Source organism: Dermacentor variabilis, chromosome 5, assembly GCF_050947875.1.
Source record: "Dermacentor variabilis isolate Ectoservices chromosome 5, ASM5094787v1, whole genome shotgun sequence".
Classification (NCBI taxonomy): Eukaryota; Metazoa; Arthropoda; class Arachnida; order Ixodida; family Ixodidae; genus Dermacentor; species Dermacentor variabilis.
Genome location: NC_134572.1, coordinates 14948369 through 14970025, shown reverse-complemented (window position 1 = coordinate 14970025; position 21657 = coordinate 14948369). Strand labels below are relative to the sequence as shown.

General features: G+C 45.0%; 1 protein-coding gene across 1 annotated transcript in view; it reads left to right on the top strand.

Moving 5' to 3' along the window:
* Positions 1-1015: 1015 nt before the first annotated feature.
* The window catches only part of LOC142582281 (selenoprotein S-like), a 34855-nt gene continuing 14213 nt past the window's right edge, over positions 1016-21657 (top strand). Inside the window, exons 1-3 of the mRNA XM_075691783.1 lie at positions 1016-1419; positions 6061-6195; positions 18498-18613. Coding sequence (XP_075547898.1) covers positions 1338-1419; positions 6061-6195; positions 18498-18613 — 333 coding nt within the window. The 5' untranslated portion in view covers positions 1016-1337. The remainder of the gene's footprint in view (positions 1420-6060; positions 6196-18497; positions 18614-21657) is intronic.

Sequence of the window (21657 nt, the reverse complement as noted above, 5' to 3'; positions counted from 1 at the left end):
CATCATATCCAAGGAGCAAAAGCCCCCAGATTTTCTCTCTCGCCTTAGCTCTCACTAGCGCCTGCGCACAAACGGCTGGCGTAACCTAATATGAACGTCTCGTCGTCCTCCACTCCCCTGCAAGAGGCAGGAGGGACCCTTCTGCGAAACTGAATAAAGTTTGTTACTCCTCCTCCTCCTCAGCAGAGCACACTTCCGGAGGTTCGTAGGAATGCTAGTTCAAAGCTCGCGCCTCTCTGCTGCAGTAAACTGATTGGAGGCTTAAAGGGAGATGGCCCACCAACAAAGCTGCACTCCCGGCTTCGAAAACATGACGTCAGGGCTTCTATTTTGTTTCCATTTGTTTCTTTCCTCATGCCATACTCATGCTTTCCTTGTTTTTAGTCACAGCGGATGGCACTACCGGAGGCGCTGGACGTTTGTGCGCATGCGTGAGTAAGAGCGGGTGCGAGAGACAAAATTGGAAGGGGGGGCTTTTGCTCCTTGCCTATGCACTACGCAGGAGAAGCTTCTTATCGTGTGTTGAAGCGCTTCTATTGCAGCTCCCGTAGACACTAGCGCCAGACTTCACTCTAATAATTATTGTATGAAACTCACCGCAGCCCCGAAGCTACAGTGTCTACCGAAGCTTCCGAAGACACACTTTCTCCACCTGAGAAATGTTGCTGGGAAAAAATGTAGAGACATAGTATAAGTGGATGTGTGTCCCGTCGTCGGAGAATGTACTTCTGGGGTAGGAAAAGAAGTCCGAGTGCGTTCTGAAGCATTTGAAGAACTTGAGTCAGATGCTTTGTTCGATTTCGGTTCCAGTTTCTCGAGTTGCGCTTGCTGGAACCTTCAGTGTTCTCTACATTTTTTTTTTACTGATACTGGTGGTATTTCTATTTGTTCAACCATTGTGAATATTCTTGTGTTTTAAAAACCTATTTCTAATTTTTTTTTTTTTTTGCTTTTTGATTGGGCGATTTGCATCAGGCCCACGTGATCAGGCCATCATGACACTCTATGGATCATGGCTCTCACTCCGGCAGCTAAATAATTTATTAGGTTGAAAGCGCATTCACGCACGCCAAATTGTTTAGCCTGATTAACGTTACTGTTTTTGTAGAATTTGGTTTTCACGGTAGACTTTAGGTGATGTTATTCATTTTGCCATCGATGTAATGTTGATAGCGGCCTCGTGTGGCAGTGCAATCGCTGCAACTTTATTGTGCGCATGATGCAGCGTTTGTGTACAAGGTTCGCTGTTGCTTTCGGATACTTTCAATTTTACTTTATTGTGCTGTCGCTGTCACATTAGCAACGTTCTTGTCTCTTGAAGATCCTGATGCTGAATAATGTCTGAAGCAAAATCTTCCAGCGATGTCACAAGCTCTTTTTTTGACGAGAGCGGAGAAGATACAAGCTTCCTCGATATAGGTAAGGCGCCTTTTACGTAATTTTATGACGTGTAAATTTATGGCAGTGTGGTGTTAAGTTTCATCGTTATTGCATTTACGCTGTCAGAAAATTTTGCTGAGAGATGTATGGTGAAGGATTTCTTCCGTTGTCTACACTAAAGTAGGTTGCTCCGCAAAGCCCTACTTTTACGAACTAGCCGCATAACTTTCGACACTGTTGCTTCAAGTCCGTAATAAGCTTTTGTTTAGAACGTTTTCACTAAAAATGACAGTGATGACACCCAGGCCAGCTTGTACGACCGTAACAGGGTGTGGGCATTTTCTGTAGTGCAAGATCTCTTTGCTTACGTGTTTTCCTTTTCTTCAAGGCTAAATGTGCCATTTTCTTCAAAATGGTTTTGTTTCCACATGTTGATCGTTCGTGAAGGGTACTTACCATTGCACCTTCCCCGTGAGGCCTGCCAGCTAACGTAGTATGTCGTGGTTTCTGTTGTGATGCAAGAATGATGGCTTAATCCGTTGGCTAAACCATTTAGCTGATATGAAGCACTTGGTGTATCCATATTTGGACAAGAATTTACCAGCTTACTGACAAGCCAGTACTCAAATTTCTTCAGAAATAGTGATGATCGCTCGGTCAAAAGGTTCATGCAGGTAAAGCTTTTATGAAGTAACAAAACGATGGACACCGACCAACAGAAGTGCTAAAAAATGAATAAATCTAAAGGATGTTTCGGCTTCGCTACGAAAATCTAAAAGACGTTTCGGCTTCGCTAAGGAAGCCTTGTTCTTGAGCAAGGCTTCCGTAGCGAAGCCGAAACGTTTTTGAGATTTATTCATTTTTTAGCACTTCTGTTGGTCGGTGTCCATCGTTTTATTACTTCATGCTTCATCCCGACCAGACGGGCTTCCGTCGAACCCTCGATTTAAAGCTTTTATGTAAAGAAATAAAGTAACTGCGTAGTTGGCGTTCTTGGCAGGTTCTACCGACCTATATTTCGGTTTGTATATTTCGGGCACACCGCGTAGGATGAACGAGGAGTATAAAACACCCATCACGTGCGCAGCCAGTCCATAAAGAAGCTTTTTCGCAACATGCTTTTTTTTTTTCCTGAGGGCCAGTAGTATAAGCAGTCATTAATGATTGCGAATAGTTAGGAAACTATTTCATCCATAATTTGTCTAATTATGATCACGCGTCTGTTTAAGAGGCAACTTGAGTAACAATCGCCCCATTACCGGAATTTATCGTTGTTAATATTAATCTAACTTCCATTACTATAAACATTAAATTTAATTGTTTTTAAATACAAACATTGAAAGAACTCAACTTCAGGTGTACTAAATTTTAATATTGTTAGAACCAGAACCAATTATGGGATGTAATTAACCAACTGGCAACTCCGTATGATATTTGCAATGCATTTATTTCTTAGCAGAACTTTCTGAAATGTTAACTTCATATCGAAAAGAGTATTGCACTGAAGAAAATCACTTTTTTATGGTTAACTATTCGTTAATGTTATGCTGTGATGCTATTTGTGTTCAGGTGGCTCAAGATGCCTGAGGCCTGGCCTAGTCAGGTTTGTTTTGCGTATGCTATCCGGGCCTACGCAACATGACAACCATATATTTATCTATTGACTTATGAACCCTAGAATAAAAGATTACTGTATGTGCTGAGAAGTTCTACAAAACTGTTTTGTAAGGAGGTAGCTTGATGGCACCTTGTAAAAGCAGCAGTCTGTATTTGTAAAAAGGGCTAGCTTTCATTGAATTCTAACAGGATGGGTCGAGGCATTTTGTCACTTTCTTTCTTTTTTGTGCATTAAATGAGTCAGTATTCATATTGCTAAAAAAATCGAAGCAAATGAAAAGGTAACAAAATACTGGGAAACACGAGAACACCCTAAATAATTTACTCTAGTACTTGTTTCTATGAACCAGTTTCAGTGCCTTGGAAGTTGATGCACCTTGACGTCGGGATACATCAGCTTGCTGCATTCCTGTCATCGCTGCAGTTGTCACATGATTGCATAGTCATAAAAAATAAGTTCAGCACTCTCATTAATTGTTTAATGAGCAAGATTATTGTACTTAACCTTATTGCTCCATGATGTCAGCAAATATTATTTATGTCATGACATCACAGTAGCCTCAGTGACACCAGGGCTGGTGCAATGTAATGATTCCTCCCGCTCTATTCAATTCTCTGCCATTCTTATCCACGGCTGGCTGATTTCTTTGATAACGCAGGTGCTGTGCCATCTGACCACTGATGAAGCACAAAATAATGACATTAGAATGTAATTGTTACAATTATCTTGGCCTAGATCCCACATTTCAAGACCAACTTTAGCATTGAATTAAGATACTAGTGTTTTTCAGACATTTATGCTTGCTTTGTGTTGTCCCTCAGCATGTGAGAATTGTCTGGTAGAGCTTTCGTACCTTTAAAAGTATGTGACGGCCAAAGCAGGACAAATCATCATCATCAGCCTACTTTATGACCACTACAGGACAAAGGCCTCTCCCTGCAACCTGCAATTACCTCTGTCCTGCACCATCCGATACCAACTAGCGCCTGCAAATTTTCTAATTTCATCACCCCACCTATTCTTCTGCCGTCCTCGACTGCACTTCCCTTCTCTCGACACCCATTCTGTACCCGTAACGATCCACCGGTTATGTGCCCTATACATTACATGGCCTGCCCAGCTCCATTTTTTTCTCTTAATGTCAATTAGAACATCGGTTATCCCTGTTTGCTCTCTGATTCACACCGCTCTCTTCATGTCTCTTAATGTTACACATAACATTCTTCATTCCATCACTTTTTGCATGGTCCTTAACATGATCAAAAATAACGTACCGCGGGAAGGACAAGGACTGCGAAGACGACATACACAGCGCTGACTTCCAACAATATTTAATTGTGTTGCCACATCGTGTGTGGCAACGCAATACGAGAAAGGGCATGCGAAGAAAATGAAAGGCAGTCACATGGGGTGTTCTAATGGCAAGTCACTGGGCATGCCCTTTCTGTGCATGCCCTTTCTTGTATTGTGTTGCCACACACGATGTGGCAACGCAATTAAATATTGTTGGAAGTCAGCGCTGTGTATGTCGTCTTCACAGTCCTTGTCCTTCACGCTGTACGTTATTTTTTATCATGAATTACCAACTAGCTCAAGCAACCACCCTAGTCCTTAACATGTTCTTGAGCTTCTTTGTCAGTCTCCAAGTTTCTGCCCCTTATGTTAGCACCAGTAGATGGCATTGATTGTACACCTTTCTTTTCATATGACAAATAGTGGCATTGGAATACAATTGTCATAATTATCTTCGCCCCGATCCTGCATTTCGAGACCAACTTTAGTATCGAATTAACATACAAGTGTTTTCAAACCTTGATACTTGCTTAGTGTTGTCCCTTCATATGCGAGAACTGTGTAGTAGAGCTTTTGAACCTTTGGAAGTATGTGTGAGAACTCCTTTAGTGCTCACTTGTCACTTGGTAAGGACAATCTGACCTGTGGTATATAAATTTAAAAGAAATAGATATGAATATTGGTTGAGTCATAAAGCATGACACTGAACTTGAATTGGAGCTGTTGTCAGGTTAATGACAGATGAAATGGACCAAGGTCCATTTCATCTGTCTTTCATTTGTGAACTGATTTGTACCGGTTCTATTGCACGCAACTTGTCATGTGTCTTCTGCACAAAGCCTACACTACTGTTTCGAAAAGTGTGGGAAACTGTGTTGATTTGTTCTGCAAGAAACTTACACTGTGTAAAAGCAAATGGTGACATATATCAGGTGGGCAAAGTACATGAGAACATAGCTATGGATTGCAATAGACATTCACTTTCTCATTTATCTGTTTGGGCATTTCATGTTGGTCAACACGCTCTGTCCTGTCTAGCACACTTATTCATGTGTAGCATACTTATTCCATGCTAGCAGTGATCAATCTGATAAAAAAGATGAAAGCATATGCTTTCCTAGTTGACTTGGGACTGTATTACACTCATATAGGGTGCAGGCTCCCTCTGAGAAGGCTGGCACTAGCACTGACATTAGTAAGCTGGCAGTGACCTTAACCCCCCCCCCCCCTTTCTTTGTATACTTAAATGAGACCCCCCCCGTGGAGGCTGCCCTGGATCTGACCTGCACTACATTTGGCAAATCCTATGAAAATCTGCAAAGTGGAGGAAGTTTCATAAAAGTGGCTTAATACTATTGTTGGGTGGATGACAGTTCACTTTTGGGCACTGCATTTATTGAGATTAGTAATCAAGCAGAATGAATAAAGATTCATGGAATTGAAAATTTTGCTGTAATTTGTTGTAGCATCTTTTATTGATTGGGACTGAGAAGTGTCCATGTTGAGACATGTTTATCTTGAGGTCTGCACGTCACTTGTAGGAACCATAGGCAAACAACAAAACCAACCACAAGACATGTGCTGACATTGTGTGCACCATATAAAACAAGATTTGGTAAAACAGCTGCTTAAATTAGAGAAACATGTGTCAACTCCTTTTTGGTCACGGTGTTGCTAACGGTGTACTTGAGCCCATTGCCATTAAATTTTCACCTGCAAACATAGCACAAACCCTTATTCCCTTAATGATTCACCCTTTTTACTTCCAGTCCTCAGCTTCATTTCAACAAATGGATGGTTCATCACATTTGGACTCATCGGCTTGTACATGCTGTACAGGAAACTTGGCTCATATCTACCAACAATGAGGAGCAGAGTCTCACCACCTACACCACAGAACTACGGTATAGTGCAGCACTTGTCACTCTCATTTGTGGATTGTCAACAAAAGGTGTTGATCGGGAAGGCATGGCATGCGGCCCAGCCTATGTGTAGCATTTTGTGCAGGGCATGCCTTTTGCTACTTTTTCATTAGCACTGCAGATCACAAGTCATGATATTGCAGGTGCATTTTGTGGCAATTCTCACTTTCTTGCCTTTGTCATTGGCTCGCACACAGCTTGTGCCCTTGCCGTCACTAGAATGTCCCACCAAGCAGGACGGGTGATGTGAAAAAAATAGTAATGCACAAAACTAACATTAACAAATTATAACCTCATGTCTCTCTTGCAATGATCCAAGTAACTATTTCATTGATAGAAACACACATGAAAGGCTTGATGATTGGATACCTGATGCCATTTTTGTATTTGTCTCCATACCCATACTCTGGCATTGTAGAATTTTCATTTCAGCATTCTCTTTTTACTTTTTCTTGTTATTATGTGTTGTGTTTTGCAGTTGCTTTCAAGTTACATTTGCTCTAATCCTCCTTTTTAGCCTTTACTTCATTCATATTGTGTTTATTCCAACAACCACAGATCACGTATCTTTGTTCAAATAGCCAAAGTTTGATTTTCTTAAGCTGTATAAATATGAACATACTATGGTGGCTCAGGGGCTTTGACACCCTGCTGCTGAACATGAAGCTGGGGGTGTGTTTTCCAGCGGTGACAAGCACATTCTGAAAAATCACCGGACTATAGAGAACATGATTACCTTAACTCAGCGACTTCAAACTTTTGAGCGAGCGAATGACACAGTAGCCGACTCTCCTGGCAGGCAAGTGCCCAACAAGGTTTATTCAGTCCTTATGTAGTTGTGGATGCTGTGCTGCCATCCAGTGGTACTGATGTACACTACATCCTCCCTTCAGTAAAACAAAACAGAAGAACTCTTACTCCGAAAGAAAACGTTCACAGGTCAAGCGTTCTCGGCCTGCAGATCTTTCTGCCGAACCTTGAGATGCATGGCATAGAAGTAGAACCGCGGGGTGCCACTTCCGTAGAGCTGCTTTCCCTAGGTGATGCGGTTCTCTGGTCTTGGGCTGCTCGAGCAGCTCCAGGCGTTGTTGTGGACATGGTGGTCTGTACCACCGCGGGAGTTCCAGGTAGGCTGACAGTGCATTCCGCAGGACATCTCATCATTAGAACCAGGTGCATCTGGTTGCGCTGGAGTACACCCGTTGGAATGTGCACCATGTAGGAGCGGGGCATTGAGCTGGCCCCATGACGATCGCGGGGGAGTTGACGTTCCTTACCCAAACCCACTCGCTGGCCTGAAGAGGCTGTCGTGTACGAATCGCGTGTTTTCAGTTGAAGTTGGGTGCTTGGCACCTCCGGTTGTCCTGGTCACGCCGAGTGAATGGGACCAACGGGGGCCAGGCTGGCTCCAGCTGACACAACGTCTTCAGTACCCCAATCTGTAGGCGCCTGCCCATGAGCAGCTGAGCAGGGCTCACTCCGTTTATCCCAGGGGTGTCCCAGTATGCCAGAAGCACCAGGTAGGAATCATCCGCCTTCCACAGCAGGTTCTTGACCGTCCTCCTCATCCGTTCCACTTCCCTGTTCGACTGTGGAAAACGGGGTCTGCTTGTGACGGGGCAGAAGCCATAGGACTCGACGAAGGTGGAGAACTCTCTTGCAGCAAACTGAGAACTGTTATCACTGCGCACCAGTCTCTGGATTCCCTGACGCACAAAGATGCTCTTGACAGCGTTGATGACAGCAGGTGCTGTCGTCGAGCGCAGGCTGATGACTTCAGGGAAGCGTGACCGGTAATCCATCAGAAAGACGGTAGTCCTGGCCGTTCAGATGAAAAAGATCGAGACCCACCTCTTCCCAGGGCCGAGTTGGAGTGACGGCAGCGCAGGCTTCGAGCGCTGCACCCTGGTTTCAGCGCACGTGGGGCAGTTAGCCACCAGTGTGTCTACCTAGTTGTTGATGCCCGGCCACCAGACTCATTCCTGAGCCAGAGCTTTGCACCGGCTGATGCCTTGATGCCCGTCATGAAGAAACTCGAGCATGCGGTGCTGTGAAGGGCAGATGGCACGACGATGCAGGACCCCTTCAGAAGCAATCCTTCGTAGATGCTGAGGTACCCTTGGTACTGCCAGTACCTTTTCACATGGAGAGGCAAATGGGACTTCAGGGGCCAGCTGTGGGCGCAATACTGAAGCAGTAGACTGCACTCGCCATCATTGGCTTGGGCCCGGTGCAGGTGCTCGAGCTGTGACAAGACGATGTCTGGGAAGGAGTGGACGACTTCTTGTGACTTGATTCACATGGTTGGATAGAGGGTAATTTAGTGGCGCGGCTGAAAGCACATTTGCAGTTGCCAACAGCCTCCCCGGTACATAAAGTACTTGATACTGGAAACGCATCAGCTTCAAGGGAAACTGATGGATCCATGGTGGCTGTAGGTCAACGTACATGGACTTCAAGAGCACCATCAGAGGTTGATGGTCCATCTCGAGGAAGAACTGAAGTCCACGGACACATTCCTTGAACCTTTGCATCGCCCAGCTGGCCGGCAAAGCTTCGTTCTCCGTTTGGCTATACCGGCATTTCGTGGGTGTAAGGGGCCACGATGTGAAAGCAACGGCCCGACGCTCACTGGATGGCTGCTTCTGAAGAAGTGCTGCCCCGAGGCCATACAAGCTGGTGTTGGCTAAGACTGTGGTCCTGTATGCGGTGTTGTAGCGAGCCACGCGGAGGTCAGAGCGCAACAGCTTCTTCAGTTGGGAGAGGGCAGACTGCTGGGCATGGTCCCAAGTCCAGGTAGAGTTCTTGAGCAGCAAGGCTCAGATCGGTGCTGTCACCTCCGAAACGTGGGGTAAGAAGTTCCCGATATGATTCATGAGGCCCAGCAGACGACGGACCCCTGCGACATCTTTGGGTGCATGCATGGCTCGGATCACTGCAGCCTTGTCTGGGTTTGGAGAGATGCCTTGAGCGCTGACCATGACGCCAAGGAACTTGACTCTGGAAGTGGGGAACGAGCACTTCTCCCAGTTGAGTGTGACTTCTGCCTTCGCTAGCTGATCCATGACTTAGAGAGGGCGGTCGTGCTCGGAGTGTGTCTTCCCAAAGACGAGAATTTCATCAATCATGTTCACCTACTTGGCCTTCGAAGATCCAGGACATCTGCCGCTGAAAGTACTCTGGTGCAGACGTGATCCCAAATGGCAGCCGGAGGAAGCAGTAGCGGCCAAACGGGGTTATGAATGTGGTGTATTCTTGGGACTTGGGGGACAGCTTGACCGGGTGAAAGCTTGATGGGGCGTCTAACTTGGAGATAACTGTGGCTTCTCCGAGCAACCCAAGGCATTGTTCCACAGTAGGAAGCACGTGACATTCTTGGAGAATTGCCTTGTTGAGGCTAGTCAGGTCCACGCAGAGCCGATAGCTGCCCGCGACCTAGGGGACCACAACCACTCCAGCACCACCAGTCAGTGGATGTGCCCACCTGACGAATTGTGACCTCTGCTTCTAGCTTGTCTAGCTCAGTCTTGAAGCCATTGCGGAGAGGGAGTGGAAGGCAGTGCGCTCAAGGAAAAAGGGGTGGCATTGGGTTGCAGCCTGATAGTGTAGGCTTCAGGGAGCGCCCCAAGTCCTCGGCAGGGGCTGGAATCGAGACAAAAATCGCCTGTGGGCTGTGGAGTCCCTGAGACTTGGTCCCCGTGACTTGGTACCAGAGAAGTCCAGCAGCGGGACCGACTTGGTTTCCAGGACCTAGAGCAGCTGCTTGATGGACTTGCCATGCCACAACAGGGTAGCGATGTAAGTGCCTATGACCGGCAGGATGTTATCAGGGCCTTTCAACTCGCTCTTGGGGTCTTGAAGCTTCGAGGGGACATCAGGAAACGTACTGGTTATGACAGTAACTTGGGCGCCGGAGTCCACCTTGAAGGAAAGTAGGCACCCATTGACGAGTACCTTGACGATCGGGCACTCTCCCTCAACTGCATGTAGCTCGATGGAGCTGGCAGAAGGCTTCTCTGTATGCTTGCCGTTGATGTGCTTGTTCTTGAGGCACATGTTCTCGAAGTGGCCACTCTTGCGGCAAAAGTTGCAGGAGGCTCTGCAAGTCGGACAGTCAGCGTGAGGGTGTGATGCGCGCCCGCAGAATGTGCACAGCTGCTGGGTTGTCTTATAAGCTGGCGCTGACTTTCCACTTGCGAAGGCGAGTGGCAATAAATTAGCCAAGTCACAAGCCTTGCGCTCGTGTTGGCAAACGTGTGTGAGCGCTTCATGCAACATCATTCTCAGGTTCCGACAAAGCTGGTCCGAGAGCTTGTGGTCAAGCAAGCCTATGAGAAAACTGCCTCGGACGAGCCACTCTTCAACGTCAGGCGAGGAGTAGTTGCAGTGCTTGACTATCGTCCAGAGCGCAGTGAGAAACACATAGGCTGTCTCACCCAGTTGCTGCTTACGGCGGTGAAAGCGTGCTGACTCTTACAGCTCATTCAGCATGTGGACAAAGTGATGAGTGAATGCCTTCTTCACGGCATCAACATCCTTCAGGTCCACCTCTCACAGTGTAGTGAACGCGAGGACAACTTTGGCTTCTGGGCCCATGCAGTAGAGCATGGAGTGCACTTGGACCCCCGTCGGAACGACGTAGAGTCTGGTGGCGAACAAGTAGTCCTTGTACTACAGCAGCCATGAGAGCCAGGAATTGGGGTTGTCAGTCAAACGCTGATGGTGGACGCAGCTGGGCCACGCCTTGTAGAAACGGAGCTGCCGACGAAGCAGCGGACGTATAGCAGAGCCTTCCCCGGTGGTCATGATGGAGGGAAGGTGACTTCTTCAACGAAGAGCGGCGGCAGCGAGGCCAGGCCGTGTGCTGAAGCCGCAAGTGCGGGATCACCACAGACGGATCCCGCCCACTTTTGACACCATGTCGAACAAGCAATTGAGGGACACAGCAGCCGACTCTCCAGGCGGGCGAGTGCCAAACAAGGTTTATTCCGTCCTTACAAAGTCATGGATGCTGTGTTGCCATTCAGTTGTACTGCCGTACACTACACAAGCAACTAAGTTTTTCCTTTTTTCACAGTGACTGCATCGAGCTTGTGTTCTGGCTTGTAAACTTGGAGATTGTGTTTTGCAACTTGTGAACCATCTGTGGGAGAGTGACCTTCAATGCTTTTTGTATCCTTATGCCTTTGTTCTTCACAAGGGGTTTCATTCTTTCTCACATGTCGCACAGAGAAGTAGCTGGCGCTTCTATGAGGTACCATCTCCTTACATGCATCTAAAATTTTTAAAAAAATTAAGAAAAATAGAAAAGCCTGTCTTGAGCTGTCAACTATTCAATATGTTTCCCTTGTGACCTGAAATATAACTTCCCCAGTATTGCTGGAAAACTTTCAGAGAACTCTGGTACTCTGGAGAACCTTTTGGACTCTATCTGACCCTTATCAACCGTTATCAGTAGGTATCAAACTTAATACAATCAATCCGATCCTTATCTACCCTTGCTTGTCCTTAGCAACTTTATCGGGCATGACCCAACCCTTGTTAACTCTTATCAGTCCTTATGAACCTTATTAGACTTGATTGGACCCTTAACCGTTATAAGTGCTTGTAATATTATCAGACTTGATCTGCCTATTATAAGCCCCAGTCGCTCTTTAGCACCTTATTAATCTGCGTCGAACCACCTTAAATCCCGATGAGAGCCATATAACCCCTCATTGCTCTTTATCATGTTTATCAAGTCATTGACTGCTTTTCTCCCTATGTTGTGTGAAGTGCATGAGCCCTCATAGATTGGTGACATTTTGGTCGGTGAAAGTACACCATAACACAAGGTGCATCCCACGATCACCAAAATGCAACAGGGATGTGGCATGTTAGGCATTAAATTTTTGAAAAATCGGAATTTCCCTGATGTCTACAATGCACCAAATCAACTCTAAATGTGTTTCTAGATATAACTTTTGTTGCACCATTACCAATTATTTCAACAAAGCCTTCATAGAAACAATGTTTTATGGATTCTTTTTTTTATAGTGATTCGTCTTATGCGACAGACGGGTTTCCTTGTTGAGCCTGCATAGAAATGCTTACGCATTTAATAATGGAACAAATGATTTTGACGCACCTGGAATAGTACCTGGAAAATTACAACGTGTACCCAGATGCTATGTATGGCTTCTGGCGTGGGCGCTCATCCATAGATAACGTCATCGATTTGGTTACGTTTGTTCAGCATCAAAAACATCGGAAACGACTCACTGCTGCATTATTCCTAGACATAAAAGGTACCTATGATAACATAGCACATTATGCCATTATAAATGCTCTGATTGAAGCCAGAATCAGTGGCGGCACTTTTCAGTGGCTGTGCAGTTATTTGACCGACAGGCATTTCTTCATGATAGCCGAGGATGGTGCCACGACTCAACACCAAGCGTGCCGTGGAGTACCGCAAGGCGGAGTGTTGGGGGGAGCCCGACACTATTCAACGTAGTGCTCGTTGGCCTAGTCCGATGCTTGCCGAACACAGTTCAGGTATCAATATATGCCGACTATATCTGCATTTGGGCGTCTGCTGTAACATGACTGCAGCTACGAGCACGGCTACAAAAGGCAGCTACGCTAACATCTCTGTACTTGCGAAAACAGAACTTAGAGCTGTCTTCAGAGAAATGTTGCTTTGTTACATTCACTCGGAAGGAAATGAAACGTTACACTGTAAAGGTCAATGGGCAAGCAGTAGCAAATGCATGGAAGCACCGCTTTTTAGGGGTAATTATTGACCGCACCTATCATGGAGCCCGCATGTTTCATACCTGAAGAAGAGATTATTGACAATAATACATCTCCTCCATTTACTCGGCGGAAAGTCATGGGGCACTTCGGTACGGTCAATGCTGCAGCTTTATAACGCATTGTTCCTCGGTTTCGTAAGATACAGCCTCCCTGTGCTTGGGAACACCTGCAAAACAAACCTGCGTGTACTCCAGGGACTACAAGCTCAAGCCCTGAGGACATGTCTCGGTCTTCCGAGGTGTGCGTCTACAGCGGCAACAATTGTCATAGCTCGAGATGATCCAATATCAACGTACTTGGCAACCGACGCTCTCAGGGCGCATATTCGGCACGTTGCCCGATTACCTTCTCACCATCTTGCCGCTCTACCCGCAGAAAGGCCACACACAACTTTCAGTCGTTTAATTGATGCCAATCGTACCTTATTGCCGTCGAACTGCATGCCTGCAGCAAGACCATCCTCACCTTTATGGTGCCTGCACAGACCTGACATACGCCTCACCATCCCAGGAATCGTGAAGAAAGCCAACATGCCGTCGTTTGCCCTTAAGCAGGCCACATTAGAACTTTTACATGAGGTGCACAGTGGCCGCATACACGTTTACATCGATGGTTCAGTCACATCTGCAAGCACAGCTGCCGCTGTGGTGATACCAAGAAGATCCGTCAAGATACAGCTGAAGACGTCGCATGTATCATCAATGACAGCTACTGAACTGGTAGCCCTGCGTGCGGCTCTTCATTTCATTAAGGAGGAACCATCCCACGCATGGTCAGTCTTCTGTGATTCCAAGGCAGCCCTACAGAGTGTACTCTCAGCACTGAGCCATGGATCACATGAGCAGCTCGTCGCAGAGATCAGAGAAGTCCACCATCGACTAGTTGACGAAGGACACGATATAATATATCAGTGATTGCCTAGTCACTGTGGCATACATGGCAATGATCGAGCAGACGCAGCTGCCCGATCTGCCCATGACGGCGTCAACTGCGTTGCCATTCCTCTTTCGAGAGCCGACGCAGCGAAAAAACTTTCCGCACTTGCGCGTGACCTGACATTAGCCCAATGGAATTCATCCGATTTCACAAGTGCATGCCTCCATACCTTAGACCCTAATTTACAGCTCCATATTCCACCCGAGCTTTGACGACGTGTCTGCACCCTTCTTGTCCATCTGTGGCTTGGAGTAGCATTTTCAAATGCCTACTCTTTCCTTATCGGAATGGCCAACAGCCCACTGTGTGACTTCTGTGGGTGCAACGAAACGATCGAGCATCTTCTTTGTCAGTGCTCTCGTTTTAACCCACAAAGAACTGTCCTCTCAGCCACCTTAGACAAACTGGACAAGCGCCCAATGACAGAAAACAAGATCCTTGGAACCTGGCCTACGCGAACATCAGCGCAATCCGCTATGAACGCGCTGCTATACTTGAAAGACACAGGACTTTCTGACAAATTGTGACAGTACACTGTGTGACGTAGGACTGTACGGTGACACTGCGCAAGGTTAGGAACGCCTTTGCGGGCTGCGTGACAGTGCCCACAGAAATAGTTTGTGTGTATGTGCATGTGTGTGCTTAGGTTTTTTATTTATTTATTTTTTTTCATTCTTTTTTTATCTTTCTCACCTATTGCATCCCCTTTCCCCTCCCCCAGTACATTGTAGCCAACCGGAGATAATCTCTGGTTAACCTCCCTGTCTTTCCTTTGCCTCTCTCTCTCTCTCTCTCTCTCTCTCTCTCTCTCTCTCTCTCTCTCTCTCTAACCCTTTGCCTACCGAGTTTTTTGGTGAAAAACAATACAAAAGTAGATTTTTTTATTTGCCTAAATAATTATACGCATTTTCAAACAACCGAAAAATATCCTTAAAAGCACTTTATTTGTAAGATGCATGCAAAATATTTTTTTGAAAGTGTGGAGAGGATTGGCTTCACTGCACTGCACAGTGGAGAGTCTCTGACTTTCTGTAGTCCTCATTGCAAAATATGTCTCTTTGGAAACTGAAAACCGATACTGTGACAAGCGGGGCCCATGCTTGTAGCAAGGGATGTCAGATCCCTAAATTGTAGGCTCAGTGTGATACATTTCAAAGCACGGAATAGTAGGAATAGTACAGAGTGCTACTCCACATTCCTTGCACCAGGTACATGTAGTGGTTGGTTTCACAGAAAATGAAATCTGTTAGTTCATTCGTTAAAAACAATTCAAAACATGGTGCACAGTTCCCATCCTCTGTCACAGGCACATTTATGCCAGGCGTGTTCGTGAACCTTGTCCACTGCCGACATGTTGAGACGCTGTCGTCGCTGCCACTCTCGGAGGAAAATCGAGCTTCTTCACTGTCCGAGTCCAACAAATCTTTTGCGCACAAAGCATTTTTTTCCTTTTTCCTGAGCGGAGCCGTTGCTACCGTTGCCGACATGCGCACTCGCATGCTCAGAGGAGGACGCCATTTTTAAATCCTAGTTGCCAGCATCAAAACATTACTTAGCAAAAGTGCAAGCTTTGAATGCATTTATTTTTTGCTACGCCATCTGTTGAAGGCAAAAAGAACTAAACAAAATTCATCAGAGTAGCTTGACTGCTGCAGTGCGCATGCGCTTGTTCCAACGTAGGCGAACCCAGCTCGTCTTCGGTGGGAGCAGCGCACACCGTGTGGATGAGCTCAGCTCGTACACGGTAGGGAAAGGGTTAAAAGCTTTAATGTCCAATTGAACGTCACTGAGCAGTCCTTCACATTATGAACTCCTCACTGACAAGCGAGTGCATTCAGATGCTTGGTGCGTTTGATTCGGCCTTAATGAGGCACAGTTAGAAAGCAGGTGAGAGCTTGCACTGATAGGGAACGTGTGGAAAGAAACATTTCGCCAAAGGGACTATAATGCTTTCGCGTTCCCACCTGTAAGCAAGTCTTAAGTGCCTCTGCAGACTTTCTTCTTCTTTTATGTTTTGACTCATCTTTCGTGGTTGTCGGTTGCGAGCTGATAGTGTGCATATTGTGAAACCTTCGGCAAGCTTGTTACAATTGTTTCATTGCCTTCAACGGGCCACGGAAAAAGAAGAAAGGGGGCAATCGAAGGTGCTGTGTACCCTGTAAAATGCAGTGTGTTGGAGCGAATTGTTTTGCCATCTGGTTTTAGCTTCGTTCCACTGAAAAAGGTTTTGTTCCAATTCTGCTCCTTAACGAAAAAGAAACTTTTCCGTAATGGTTCATAACGGTTTTGGTTCACATACAGAAATTTTCTAACCAAAGTAACGACAAAAACACAGTATTTATTTTTCTCAATAAATGAATTATGAATTTCTGAGATCATGCCCAGTGGCTTGAGTCAAGGCACTGAGCATGATCTTGGAAGCAGCACGTCATCGAGTGTACTCGCCAAAATGCGAGGCCGCTGTTCCAATAAAATGAACTTAGACAAACTAAACGAATTCTAAAACTACTGGTAACAAAGCGTTATACCCATAGAAAACGAAACTATAATCTCGTCAGCATGCAAGCTCTGGGTTTTGCTGCGATGCTGCTCTGCTAGTGCACTTAATGGCAGGCTTAGACTAGTAGAGCGCTCGACCGGCTATTGCTTGCTCTATCCTTGCCTGAAGTATGCGCTTATGCGAACCCCTGAGATGTGCCCTAATGATGACATTGCCTGACGGCAGTTGTTTCGAATTGCGGACTTTCCCCTTGATCCAAAAACCAATAAAAAATATTTTCGTTTCACTTCGAAACAAAATAATAAATGATGTTGTGGTTATGTTCTCATTCCAGCCAAAAGTGTAGTCTTTTTCACTTTTCGTTATTGTTTTCCTTTCATTCTGACACTTGCGAAATGTTCGATACACAACAACAACAACAAGAGCTTAACAAAGGAGGCGTCGCAGTAAGGGCCTTATATAGCTTCGCCGCATTACTGTTGGGCAATGTAGTGAAATGTACACAGTGTATTGTAGAGAAAACTGAGAATTGAGACAGCCGGTCTTGTACACGAACACTCCACGGCACACTCTAGCAACCCATATCTGGGGACTGCACCTGAGATCTTTTGCCATCCGCTTTATAATATCAGGTCCTGCGGCCTGAAACTGTTGGCTAGTAATACTTTTATTTTTATGTGATAAATGTTCTCGCAATAATACATATCTTTTTGCGGTGAAGCTTAGATCAGCCGTTATGGAATACATACAGTCATAGAAAAAGCACTTTGTGCTTCCTGCAGCTTCGTTCTTGCTAAAATTTTGCAGAAAGATCACATTTTATAGCCTGGACCATTAATTGTAACACATGGCATTGTTACTTGCCTTGTCAAGAAAAAGCTGCAGATTTGTCTTCATCTGCACTCTCAGATGCGCCCCCGAGCAATTATTCGAAGCTAATCACAAAGAACATGCTCTGCCGAAGTGTAGACAACAGAAGGCACTTAGACGACAAGTTGTAGACATTATTTAAATTTAGGAAATTTCTGCAATTGCTTGCCAGGTATGTAAAAAAAAAAAAGCTATGCGAATTTGTGTTCATCTGTGCTCCTCAGAGTTGGTAATGTCTGAAACATGCCTGTAATGTCACTTTTGCCGTCTGCAGTATGGCAGAGAATATGTTTCAAAATTGGATTCCTGTAATTGCTCGGTGGTGCAGACGAACACAAATTTGCGCTTCCTTAACAATCTAGGCGAGTAGCAATGCGAAGTGTTACTTTGAACGGCCCAGGCAAGAAAAATGGAATCCTTCTGCAAAATTCGAGTAAGGATGGATATGTGGTAAATGCAAAATATTTTTTATAGAATGTTATGTGAAAAGCGTACATATCTGTATAAGACTCTTGCCAACGGTGCTCCCAGTAACAAAGTGAAAAGTGCTGACTTGCATGATTTTTCGAGCTTTAAGGCACAAGAGGGATATGTTGTACATATGAGAAAAATTCAGGAAGTTTGCACAACACTTGCTGGACTAAAACAGCAAGAAAATGTGTTATGTTGCTTGCCCATCATAGCATCCATGTGAGTGCATAGCAGTAACCGACAATAGCAAACCCGGTGCAGTTTCATCCGGTTTCCTCAGCGGGCTGTCACTATCTGTGTCTGAAGGGCAACAAGGAAGCGTAGAAAAGATGGGAGATGCACTAATAACTGCCGCTTTCCCCTCTACTGGTTGTTGAGAGGGGTGTGCATGCCTGTGCAAGCTTTTGCACTGAATTAACTTGTAACAATGACCCAGTGGCAGACATATGTGAGCTATTGCAGTGGTCTATGATGTCACATGCGGGACATAACAGAGTGGGTCTTGAAACCTGCAGAAGAGAGAGCTATTTTTTCTGCAGCATTGTGGGCGTCCTGCTTCATCCAACAGAATAATATTTGACTCCAATGCTCATGATAGTATTGTCTTCAGATCGCAAGTACTTTCTTGTTCAGAAAGTGTTGCAATGCCCCCTTAAACATATAGATATAATATTAAAAATACTGTTTTGCTTTCATTTCCTTCATGCAGGACCTTCAGACGCAGATGAATTTGTGCGGCGGCAAGAAGCTCTGGAGCGGGCACGTCGAAAGATGCAAGAAGTCCAGGATGCACTAGCTGAAAAGCAGAAAGAAAAAATGGCACAGGTAAAGATGTAGATAAATGCTGTCTTGATTAAAACAGCAGATTTTGTGGCACAACTTGGTTCATTTAAAGGGGTCCTGATTTTTTTTTTTTTTTTTTTTTTTTTGTGAGAAAACTCTTCGCTTGGGGGGGGGGGGGTGGAAAAACACAGTCTGTGGATAGCATACGTTGCTGTGAAGATCTCAGCCAAATTTTGCAGTCGTGCCTAGCACGTGGAGCTCGCAAGCAGAGTGTGACGTTACCTTTTTCCCGAACACACCTTTCAACAGAAGCTTGCTCCTAACTCTTTTCTGAAGGCTTTATTTCGTAATATAGCAGATTCCCCTGCACGGCTGCTATTGGCTGATAGCTGGCATCAATCAAGAAGGGTGTTTGGAGCAGTGCGCTTCTTCCTACTGTGACTGTGCATATTTATTGACGCAGATTAATAAACAGGATGAAGCATGGGTGCCGACTATGGGTGGGCTCTGAGGCGTGAGCTCACTCCGAAGTTTTCCGAAAAGGGAAGGGGGCGGTGAGAGTCCCCCTTAAAGTGTCATTACCAGAGTTCTACTACCCACTTCATTTGAGGTTTCTTTTCAGTTGCCTCTACCTTCTGAGTTAAAATTTTAATGTGACTAAAAGCTTACTGCATCATTGCTGGTGCGGACAGGCACTGCTTGTGATTGATCATCATCATCAGCCTATTTTATGTCCACTGCAGGATGAAGGCCTCCCCCGCGATCTCCAATTACCCGTCCTGCGCCAACCGATTCCAACTAGTACCCGCAAATTTCCTAATTTTGTCACACCACCTAGTCTTCCGTCGTCCTCTACTGCGCTTCCCTTCTCATGGTACCCATTCTGTCACCCTAATGGTCCAACGGTTATCTACTCTACGCATTACATGACCCGCACAGCGCCATTTTTTTTCTCTTCATGTCAATTTGAATGTCATCGATACCCATTTGCTCTCTAATCCAAACCGCTCTCTTTTTGTCTCTTAAAGTTATGCCTAGCATTCTTTGTTCCAGTGCTCTTTGCACACTCCTTAACTTGTTGCACTGATTGTATACCTTCCTTTTCAATGATAACAGTAAGCTTTCAGTCAGGAGCTCACGATGTCTGCTGTGTGCAATCCAACCCATTTTTATTCTGTGAATTTCCTTCTTATGGTCAGGGTTCCTTGTAATTAGTCGACCTAGGTAAACGTACACCTTGACAGACTCTAGAGGCTGACTGGCGATCCTGAATTCTTGTTCCCTTGCCCGGTTATTCATCATTATCATTGCCTTTTGCATATTAATCTTCAGCCCCACTGTTAAGGTCCTCAACAATTTGTTGTAACTCGTCTGCAGTGTTACTGAATAGAACAATGTCATCGGCAAACCGAAGGTTGCTGAAATGTTCACTGTCAATCCTTACTCTTAAACCTTCCCAGTTTAATAGCTTGAATATTTCTTCCAATTACACAGTGAATAACATTGGAGAGATTGTGTCTCCTTGTCTGACTCCTTTCTTTATAGGTATCTTCCTATTTGTGTAGAATTAAGATGGCTGTGGAATCTGTAGATATTTTCCAAGATATTTACATAAGCCGCCTGTACTCCTAGATTACGCAGTGCCTCTATGACTGCTGGTATCTCTACTAAATCAAATGCCTTTTCGTAATCTACGAAAACCATATAGAAAGGCTTATTGTACTCTACGGGTTTCTCGATAACCTAATTATTAACATGGATGTGATCCATTGTAGAGAATCCCTTCCTGAAGCCTGCCTGTTCCTTTGGTTGACTGAAGTCCAGTGTTGCCCTTATCCTAGTCGAGATTATTTTGGTAAATATTTTATATAATACTGGGAGTAAGCTAATAGGCCTATAATTTTTCAGTTCTTTAATGTCTCCCTTTTTGTGGATTAGTATAATGTTTGCATTCTTCCAGTTTTCTGGGACCCTTGCATTTGATAGACATATTGTATAGAAAGCCACCAATTTTTCAAGCATTTGTCTCCTCCGTCTTTGATTAAATCGACTGTGATTCCATCTCCTGCCGCTTTTCCCTGTTTCATGTCTTGCAAGGCCCTTCTGACCTCATCTCTAGTTATAGGAGGAGTTTTTGTATCCTGTTCATTATCGTTTCGAGTGGAGTTCTACTGAGTCCTCTGGTCAGGTCAGTATAGAATTCTTCCACTGCATTTGTTATACCTTCGAGATTGGTGAAGATATTACCCTGTTTATCTTTCAGTGCATACATCTTGGTTTGGCCTATGCCAAGTTTTCTGCTCACTGATTTCAGGCTGTGTCCATTTTTTATGGTTTCCTCAGTCTTTCTCGTGTTATAATTTCGAATATCACTTATTTTTGCCTTGTTGATCAGTTTTGACAGTTCCGCGAATTCCATCTTATCTCTTGAGTTGGACACTTTCAGTCTTTGGCGTTTCTTTATTAGGTTCTTTGTTATTTGGGGAAGCTTGCCTACTGGTTGCCTTGGGGCCTTGCCTCCCACTTCAGTTGCTGCCTCTGAAGCCAGCCTCATTACGGTTTCATTCATTACCTCTATGTCATCATCATTATCTCTCTGTTCTAAGACTGCAAATTTGTTTGCAAGTACCAGCCTAAATTTGTCTGCTTTTACCCTTACTGCCTCTAAGTTGACCTGTTTCTTCTTGACCAATTTTACTCTCTCTGTCTTCAAATTGAGGTGAATCCTGGCCCTCACTAACCTATGATGACTTCACTTTACCCTACTTATAAGTTCTACATCCTGCACTATGCTGGGATCGGCAGAAAGTATGAAAATAATTTCTTTTCTTGTTTCACCATTAGGACTTTTCCAGGTCCATTTTCTGTTGCTACGTTTCCTGAAAAAGGTGTTCATTATTCTCAGCTTATTCCTTTCTGTGAATGCTACCAGCATCTCTTCTCTAGCATTTCTAGAATCGACACCATAGTTACCAATTTCCTGTACACCCACCTGCTTTTTCCCCACTTTTGCATTGAAGTCACTCACTACAACTGTATACCGAGTTAGCACTTTTCTCATTACGAATTCAACATCTTCATAAAAC